The sequence below is a fragment of the Amblyomma americanum genome, chromosome 2, assembly GCF_052857255.1.
Source record: "Amblyomma americanum isolate KBUSLIRL-KWMA chromosome 2, ASM5285725v1, whole genome shotgun sequence".
In the NCBI taxonomy this organism is placed as follows: domain Eukaryota; kingdom Metazoa; phylum Arthropoda; class Arachnida; order Ixodida; family Ixodidae; genus Amblyomma; species Amblyomma americanum.
Window position 1 is genome coordinate 117,392,152 of NC_135498.1, and position 9,759 is coordinate 117,401,910.

General features: G+C 51.0%; 1 protein-coding gene across 1 annotated transcript; it reads right to left on the reverse strand.

The window, feature by feature from the left end:
• Positions 1-955: 955 nt before the first annotated feature.
• Positions 956-6,141, reverse strand: LOC144119014 (uncharacterized). Its single transcript, XM_077651763.1, has 5 exons — positions 5,875-6,141; positions 5,622-5,707; positions 3,194-3,468; positions 1,922-2,091; positions 956-1,179 (listed from the first exon to the last, which is right to left on the reverse strand). The coding sequence occupies exons 1-5, from the start codon at positions 6,094-6,096 to the stop codon at positions 1,165-1,167; spliced, it is 768 nt and encodes a 255-aa protein (XP_077507889.1). The 5' UTR covers positions 6,097-6,141; the 3' UTR covers positions 956-1,164.
• Positions 6,142-9,759: the final 3,618 nt, after the last annotated feature.

Below are 9,759 nucleotides of genomic sequence, written 5' to 3' on the forward strand. Positions count from 1 at the left end.
AGCGATCCCTTACTCTCTACTGTCGACAACCAACATCTCGTGTACCCATCGAAGACTCGTGCGTGTAAACCCCGGCAGTGTGAGGTAGCGATGACACTCATGCGGTGCAGGATTCCCCGTTTAAATATGCACTTATGTAGATGCGGGTTCAGTCGGCCAGAAACCTCTTTGCGGCTTGTTGCGAAGTAGAGACATTGGAGCATTTCTTACTCTCTTGCCGGAGGTTTGCACATCAGAGGAGAACACATCTAGAAATTTAAAAATATGGTCTCACATTGTCGGTTCCTCTCCTCCTCTTTCGGCGCGAGCGCCAGGGGTTTTGCACTGCATCAAGTTTATGAATACCTCCACAATTAGTTAACAGCTACCGGCAGATTCCGTTGCTAAATGTTTTCAAAAAATTTCCGCATTCAAAAAAGCATTTGGGTATTTTCATCTTTCATTTTTTAATTCTCAAATATTCTCTCCCGATATTTTGTTTTTCTTTTAAATTATTTTAAAATTTCCCCCAAGGTACAATCTTTTGCATGACTCCAGTTTTCCTACTTTATGGGGTATTCCCACTGAACCCTGGCCAATCACCCGTCGTGGGTATGTGCCATGTGACCAAGGCAACAACGAAAAAAGCGGCGCAGCTAGCATGAAACACAATAGGACACAACTGTTTTTGGTCTGCGAACTCCACCTTGCTCACAAATCTGGGCTGTTCTTTTATAGATTTTCAGAGCGCAGACACGGCGGAAGTCAAGCAGTGGAGCGAGACTACGGGACACGGCTCGCAGTCAGTGGAGAGAGGCGTGCGTTGCGAATTGTATGCATTATATTTCCATTCCACATAAAAACAAAAGAGGACCAACGGCCCTGCTCCAAAAACAGGGCGTCTTGGCGCCCGGCACGCGTCCAGACACATGGCCGCTGAGCCAGCCGCAGCGCTTTCCTCGCCACGTGGCCGGCGATGGTCGCTGGTGGTCTATGACCACGGCGACAACGTGGCAGTCACCCTGCTGCCACGACTTGTCTCCCCGGGCTGCACCTCCTGGACGTCTTCCCTCGTGTCCGCACCACCGGCGACTTCTACCAGGAGCGCGCTGGTGGTCGTCACCGCCGGTGGGGACGCGTGGCTGAAGACTCTCCGGGCTGTCGGCCGTGGCCGCCGTCCTAGACTTACGGGGCCGGGGACTGTAATAAAAGAAGTAAATAATTGTGACGGTTCGCTGGCACGAAATGTACAGCCGGGACAAAAGTCTCTGGACCGCGTGTTCCTCAAACGAAGCCGGTAGTTTTTTCAGCCGACAGCTGCAGATCACCCTTGTTGAGGTGAAAGCCAAAATGTTGTTCTTTCATCTCCACAGGTCTGGTCTCCGGCCGCCAGCTAATAGAGCTATGAGCTTCTTTTGAGAAACGCGTGGTTCGGGGACACTTGCCGAGTGTACATCTGCAGTCGAAAGCGGGGACTAGGAAGACAAGATAAATGGGGGGGGGGGGGGGGGCAGTGCTTATTAGGTGATATGTGTGCAAAGTTCCTTGAGGCATTGAAACCGAGGGTAGAACAGGGCATATTTTTTCTGTAGATTCACCTATCCGACGAAACATGACCATAAACAATGATTTAAGGCAGCCGCGTTGAAACTTGACCTGCTCCGCATGGTAGATAACCGCACTTGTGACTGGCAACAGAATCAGTAAGGGCTGCAGTGAGAAATTAAATCGCCACTCCAATTAAAAGCAAGAACAAAATAACAGATTGCAGCTTTCATGGAGTTCTTGGCAACGGTGTTCTGTATCGAACAGCGTAAACAATGTCAAGCGCAAATGACTAGGACACAGCTGCGGAACATTGCGAGTTTGCCGCTCACACTCGGTGCATCAACCCTCTAACCTGCATCGCAACAATATGCACCGTAACAAAAAGGAGACATACCGTCGGGTCGGACCATGTGTGGGAGGCGGTCATAGCCTCTTGGTCATCCCCGGCCGAGGAAGTGGTTTTTGGTGTGGCCCGCGGCCGGGCCTCTTGGCCCGAAGTCGCGAGCGGCGTCCGCTGCAGAGCCGCCGACGTCTTGGGGAGCCCCCTCCGTGATTTTGCGCCTCCTGCGGATCAAATGGTGGCGGCGGTCAAATGAGGCTGCAGTGTCATAGCAGAACAGCCGTTCTGGTGCGAAACAGAATTTAAAGCACGGCTTTAGGACGCAGATCAGGAACGGGACAATCGTCGGAGATAATTGTTCCTTATAACTTCTTAGCAGTCCACTTTCCGCTCAAACGCGTCTTGGATTTGGAAGAGCCCAACCGCTCGGCCATTCCGGTATAAAGCAAGCAGGACCCACTTGCACGAAGCACGAAGCAAATAAGACAGTTCAGTCTATATCGTGTTTCCCATTATGTTTACTTTGTGCTTTATTTTCCCGCGGAGGCTTGAGCCGCGCAGCTGTCATAACTGAGCGTGCATTGAGAAAGCAGCCCAGTACTGCCGGAGAAGCCGGCGTGTGTCGTCTACGCAGTGCGTGCAGTCGGTAATCTCATTCGCGGTCTAAACCCTCTCTTGGTTTTGAGAAAAGGAAAGGCGCATGACTGCTTTAAGTTGTCAGTGGTTGCTTCAAGCGCGCCACGCCAACAAAATGCTAGGAAACTCCGGCTGTTAGTCGGGCTTTCGTGGCGCGCTTAATACGTCCTCCGAAGAATAATTGGTTTTTAGGAAAGGAAACACACCAGTGGACACCCGAACCGCGCCGTCAAGGAAGGCCGGAAGGTGGCAGTGAAAGAAGAAAGAAACAGATGCCATAGTGGAGCGAACGTTGTGCGCCTTTCCTTTTCTCAAAACCAAGCAGACGGGTTTAGACCGGTTTTGAACCCGACCGCGGCGGCCGCGTTTCGATGGAGGCGAAACGCAAAGGCGCCGGTGTGCTGTGGGATGTCAGTGCACGTTATAGAGATCCCCAGGTGGTCAAAAATATTCCGGAGCCCTCCACCACTGCACCCCTTTATTCCCTTCTCTCAGTCCCCCTTCTTCCTTTCCCTTACCGCGCAGTTCAGGTTTGTGCCAAGATGTGAGATACTGGGTCATTTCCATTCACCCAAAACAATATTTTGTCCAGACCGGGTATAAGACTAGACAGAGCTGGACTGTCTTAATTGCTTCGAGCGAGTGGACCCTGTATGTCTCGACCTAAGACAATCGAGTGCTCTGGCTCACCGCGGTGCCGCCGTGGCTTCTGCCTGGGCCTCCTATTGATGCCATTGGTGTTGTGGCCCCCCGGCAGTTCTGCGTCCGCGGCAGGGACGGACGTCGGCGTGGAAAGAGACGCGAGGCCGTTGACGCGGGTCGCGTTGGCGCCGCTGACCACGTTCGCTCCCTTCAGGCGCGCCGCACCCGGGTGCACCTTTGCGCGGGATAGGACCACGACCACCAGCACGGCGACCACGGCAGCCACCAGGGCGAAGGCGCCCAGCTGCCAGAGCAGCTCGTTGCTGCGGCGTGCACGTGGCGGGTCAGCAGATGGACACGAACCGCAGAGGGCAAAGTCGGCAGACAATTCGGGAGTCCAGATATTTGCGTCACTGCGCCGCCTTTTGGCCCAGCACCGTGCTGCGCCAATAGGCAGCTGAGCACTGAAGGCGATACGCAGAAGAGGCACGCGTGCTGCACGATGTCAGCACACGTTAAAAGTGCGCAAGCAGTCGAAGCTAATTTAGAGCCCTCCGCTCGCTACATTTCTTCCTCCACTACCCGGTTCAAGCGCCCACGTATGGTGAGAAATTGAGCCTTCTCTCTTTTCCGATGACCAATTATATGTCCACAAGTAACACCAGGTTGCAAAAAAAAAATGGCTGGCGGTTTAGCATTGGTAAGCACGGAGTATTGTTCGAAAGCACAGTTTTCGCAAGTGGCTACCCCCGCCACATTCCTCAAACCACGGTTGAGGTGCCCAGTGACCAAAGTAGCCAGTTATGAGCCTAACCTTTCCTCAAAATCAACGCTGTGTACGGCGTTGTCACATCCAACATAGACAGCGGACGTATGTCACCACAGAACCGTACAGGCGCGGACAAATGTAAATGGAGCACGCTATTACCTTCTCACATTTTTCATGCGTTGCCAAATTCAAACTGGCAGCAGTGGTACGCCCCGCCGCGGTGGCTCAGTGGTTAGGGCGCTCGACTACTGATCCGGAGTTCCCGGGTTCGAACCCAACCGCGGCGCCTGCGTTTTTATGGAGGAAAAACGCTAAGGCGCCCGTGTGCTGTGCGATGTCAGTGCACGTTAAAGATCCCCAGGTGGTCGAAATTATTCCGGAGCCCTCCATTACGGCACCTATTCCTTTCTTCTTTCACTCCCTCCTTTATCCCTTCCCTTACGGCGCGGTTCAGGTGTCCAATGATATATGAGACAGATACTGCGCCATTTCCTTCCCCAAAAAACCAATTATTATTATCATCAGTGGTACGTGCAGGATGCTCGTGGACTCTAGTGCGCTTTCTCTTGAGCAATATTGTTTCTTCAGCTCTGATAGAGAATGAACGATCGTAATTAGAACGGAAGAGCATGCTCCGTTTACTTTTGTCCGCACCTGTAACTAAAAACGCCATTGAGGTGTCTGCTGACCATGGGAGCCACCTGTGCGCCTATGCCAATATCATGGGGTCTACAACGTTGTCAACTCCAATGACCCAATGACCGCCGGCGGCCTATTGCTGAAATTTAGTTTTTGGTCGAAATTATTCCGGATCCCTCCACTACGGCACCTCTCTCTTCCTTTCTTCTTTCACTCCCGCCTTTATCCCTTCCCTTACGGCGCGGTTCAGGTGTCCAACGATATACGAGACAGATACTGCGCCATTTCCTTCCCCTCCAAAAACCAATCAATATTATTATGAAGAAAGAGAATGGCATGGTAACTGTCTCACATCTCGGTGGACACCCGAACCGCGCTAGAACGGAAGTGATAAAGCATAGAGTGAAAGAAAGGCCGAAAGCGGTGCCGTAGTGGAGGGCTGCGGAATAGTTTCGGCCAACTGGGGACCAGGATCTTTAGCGCGTACTGACATCGCATAGCACGCGGCCACCTTTTGCGTTTCGTCTCCCTCGAAACGCAGCTGAATTCACAGTAAGCTCGCGATCAGGTAGGTGTTCCAGTTATGGGTCGCTCGGCCGTGGTTGCGATACGTATTTCAGTTCCCTGGATATGACGCGGGAATGGACTCTGCCATGGACTGTCATAATAAGGAAAAAACGCGCCGGGTTTGTTCCTTGAGCAGATATACGAGAACTATTCCAATAGCTACACGTTGCTTGTATGCATCACACATACCCTCGGACGCCGTGGAACGAGGGCCCACCGCGAACACGAAATGAACGCTCCACGCACTACCTCGGCACCAGGGTTTGGGGCTTCTAGACGCCGATGCATGAACAATGTTGAGTACTACGGAAGTCTAGGCGCTACTAGAAAGGGCAACTTAACTGCTAGCTCCGCCTTGTGCAGCAGGATTGCGACGTGTGGCAGCTGAAACGCACACTGAAGGTTGGTCAAAAAAGGGCTAAATATTGTTTGCTGAACTGTGCCGTTGTTTGAATCCATGATGAGTACCCCCGGAACTGTGCGGTACAATGAATTTCTCACCATCTGCGCTTTATCGCCTCGATCTGTGGCTTGGGCGACAACGGCTGCGAAGGCGACGGCTGTGGGTGCGTCGCTGACGCGTGGGCCTGCGTGCAAAACGAGAGGCGCTCAGTCACAGCTGTCCAAGCTACGGCCATCTACGGCTGTCGGCTTTTGGAAACGCTGTGTTAAGACTTGCGTTTACGTCAGAGGCCTCCTCCACTATTCGAACTTCGAAAGCTTTAACCCTACTCCGAAGGTTTAGTCCACGTACCGGCCCGAGTGCAGCAGCGGAGCTGGACTGGCTGTACGCGACGCTCTCGTGGGGTACCGGCTGGGAGCTCCGGTCTGGCGTCCATGGCTGAGACCGCGGCTTTGACGGCGCGGCGGGTCTCGGTCGCCCCTGGGAGCGGTCCTTGTGGCTCTCGCTGGACGAGTCCGAGTAGTGCGTCCTGTCGAACGGGCCCGGGTACGGGCCCACCATGGTGATGGACATCCTGGCCGCGGCTGGTTGAATTGCGCGGCAGGTCGGCTCCTTGAATCTTCGTCCGCTGCTCGGAGCCCTGCAGGACACGTCCGTTCCGGGTTGGGCGGTGTTGTAAAATGGCGATGGGGCTCTGCCTGATCGAAAAGCTCGGGAACGCGTGCGCATGCGACGGCGCGAGGCTTCAGGGCGTGCCGGGCAGCCGATGGCGATGGTGCTGGCGATCGCTTATCTTTTCTTGTGACCAATGGCATTTGTTAGTGGGATAAGCGGCTCGAGTTCCGTTTTACGTGACCAGAACGACGCAATAACGGGAGACAAGTAGGTGCGGAGCGAGCTGAATTAGCTTGGGCGATGAAGTGAAGTAGATAGAAATCACGGGGTAAAATTGAAGTACAGAAAACTGTTTACAGTATGCGTCACCCTTGTGTAGACCGCTCGGGCGGGGCACTTCCCTGCAAATAAATGCAGATCTTGTCGCAGTATTGCCTCTAGGGTCCAGAGGCAGTACTTTCGCGTAATGCCAGTAATCTAAGTAATGCCAGAGAGACACGCAAACAAAGTATTCATGACCACTTTTCCCACTAGTCAGAGGCTGCTCTGTACTTTGTTTTTGCTGCCAGGTACGCACTGCTTGAGCGATTTACACAAGTGTGACACGGACTGTACGTTCGGGTATAGGCATTTTATCTTATGCCATAATCAGATGTTACCCCGCCGCGGTGGTTCTCAGGCTTTGTCGTTCTGCCAAAGCCTGTGTGCCAAGAGGATTGCAGTAGTTGCTGCTGATGGAGGTCGCATCTCTGCACTTGAGTGTCTGTCGTTCAGGTGGTGGTGGTAAAAACTTCATTTTCGTCATTATGCATTCAACGGTGCTCCTTCATAGATCGCGTGGGGCCCCCATTGCGCTTTTCTTCTTTCCCTCCTTCACGGCTGGTTGCGTGATGGGGCCAGGAGCCCTTGGCGCTCGGCGACTTTCAAAGCTCGGCTCACGGCCTGGAATTGGGTCTTTGGGTCGGATCTGAGCACCGCATCCTCCCACTCTTCGCGGTTCGAGAGCTGCATGTTCATCGGCGATGTGTCCCGTGAACAAGTATATGAGCTAAGTCCGCCCTATTTGACCACCTACCTTACACTGGGTCGAGAACAGTGCTGGCGGTAACGCGTTACAAGTAACGGCGTTACCAGTAACGAGTTACTTTTTTCGGTAACTTTGTAACATACTCGTTACCATTTCGGAACTGTAACGGGTAACGTACTTACGTTAACATTTTTCGGTAACGTGAGGTGTCACGTTACTAGTTACTATTTGTTCCAATTGTAACCCACTCTGCCCCCTTTTTTTTAGAAAAAGCGCAGAGGGCCTAAAGTGGTGTTGCAAATAAACAAAATGTACAGTTGCTCTTGACGACGCACCCAGCTAAAAAAGAAATAGAAAAACAGAATAGCCATAAAGCACGAACACGCGTCCACACACTTGCCTTCACCTACCTCCCTTCCCAAACCACTCACACACACAACTCTCTACAGAGTGTAAGCATGCGGAGCATTTTGGAACATCACATTTTTCAGAATTACCTTAAATTTGTTGAGAGTTCAGCGATGTTTTCTTTGTGAAGTTAGAATTGATGATGAAATGTCATTTTCTGTTTAATATCACGTTCAGAAAATGGCTTCACCAAGTGCACCATGTGCCATAGTGCGATGGAAACACTAGAGCACCTGCCCCTTCATTGTGCCGCGTAAGTCGATGCTAATCGCGATATGATTGCGGCCTACAGGCAACACCCTCTAGACTAGAGGGTGTTGTTACAGGGCGCTGGGCATACTACCAGACTCCCTCAAGACGCTATTGTGGACTCAGGGCACTGCGCGCATCCATGAGCGAACCTTGGTGAACCTCTGTGCGTTCCTCGAACAGACGGGCTTGACGTCCCTTCTCCGCCACATAGTTACACACATTGAACGAGCGCTCCGCGAGTTCTACATCGGACGATTAAAAACTGGACGCCCCACTCCAGTTGTAGTCAACATAGCGTTGTGCGCGTTTGTTGTTATTACTCCACCGTAACTAATCACGCGCACAACCTGGACACATTTCTTATTGTGTAGTTTCTGTATATTACCTCTCCCTCTATCCTCTCTGCCTCTCCCCTCACCTCTTTCATTTCATTTCTCCATTCTGCCTGCTATCCTTTACTCCTGCTGCCCCAGCTCAGGTGATCCAGTATTGATGCCAATGCCGGGGCTAACAAAAATCTTTTCCATCCTTTTCATTATTATTTTAATAATAACCACTTACTTAATTTCTTACTTTCCATGTGCCACAGAGTTAGAAGCCACAACATGTATCTATACAGGGACCTTTAGGCCACTATAACATCTGTTTCGTTTGTTTTTGGGGCGCCGTTTGCAGATTGCGCTTCACCATGGCTAAGCTCCTGCACATCTGCTCAATGTATTCTCGTTAAATCATGATTTCGCGTAAAATCTTGTCTGGGCTAGAAATTTTACGTGAAATGTGAGCTTCATAAAATTGTTATCGTAAGTCCTAAATTCGAAGACTGTTTAAAATTAATGGCCATGAAGTAACGGCAAAGTAACGTGCAGTACTTTATTTCGGTAACGATAATGATAACGTCTTACCTTTTTTTTGTTGGTAACGTAGGGCGGGAACGCGTTCCTTTTTTTAGCGTAACGAGTAACGTATTTACTTTTTTTCGATGACGCCTACAACACTGGGCGAGAATACTCCCGGATACATAATGGAGTTTTTATAAGGGTTGGGGAAAGTGCTTGTCTGGGGTTGTCTCCAGGCCACCTGCTGAGGTTTGGTCTAAGACTTATCGGGGGGTGGGTATTTAGATCTATTATTACGATAGTGCATAGTTACGTCGTGATACGTGACCATGCGCTCCTTGGCCGACCACAGGTTTGGGCAGGCCACAGCCCTGTTGACGAATCCTCGGGCAAAATCGAGGGCTGCTTCGTTCCCCGGGTGGGACGAGTGCGCAGGCACCCAGATAATTTGAATCTGGCGGCTAGGTGCTAGATTGGACTGTCTATCAATAATATACATGGTGGCAGCGTGGACTCTGCCTTCCGCAAAATTTCGCACGATTGTCTTGGATTCGCCGAGTATATATTCAGCTTCCGTTGAGGCGATGGCCAGGGCAATAGCAGAAATTTAGCTTTCACCTGATGAATGTAATGCCGAAAGCTTTTAGCTTCGCAAACGTATTTGTGAGCTTGTCTCTTATCTCTAAGTGCCTGCCCTCATAGGACCCCTGAGACTATTCGGTGCACGCGAGAGAGAAACCTTTTAATAAAAAAACAATTTACCCGGCGTTTAAAAATCGCTGGCACGCTACTCTGCTTGAAAAGGGGAATTTGGGAGATAAAGGCGGAATGAGAGCGGTGTGAAATAGGGCGAAATAAAACAAAAAAGGGAGAAGGCAAAACGCGCCCATTGAATGTGTACTAAGGTGCATCGGCGAATAATCATGTTTTAAGTACACAGTCCGACAATTGGGATAACAAAGTTCACTTCGTGAAGAATGCATTAGGATAAAACGCAAGGTGAAATTGGAGCTTGTGAAGACTACCAATGTTTTAACACAAAGTATGCACTTGCAACGTTACTGATACTCTATTCTTCCTGTTAGTCTCCACGAA

Coding starts and splice junctions, on each gene's coding strand:
- LOC144119014 (XM_077651763.1), bottom strand. CDS start 6,096: ATGTCCATCACCATGGTGGGCCCGTACCCGGGCCCGTTCGACAGGACG. Junction 5,708..5,874: donor CCGCTGCTGCACTCGGGCCG/GTACGTGGACTA, acceptor TTTTGCACGCAG/GCCCACGCGTCAGCGACGCA. Junction 2,092..3,193: donor GAAGCCACGGCGGCACCGCG/GTGAGCCAGAGC, acceptor TTTGATCCGCAG/GAGGCGCAAAATCACGGAGG.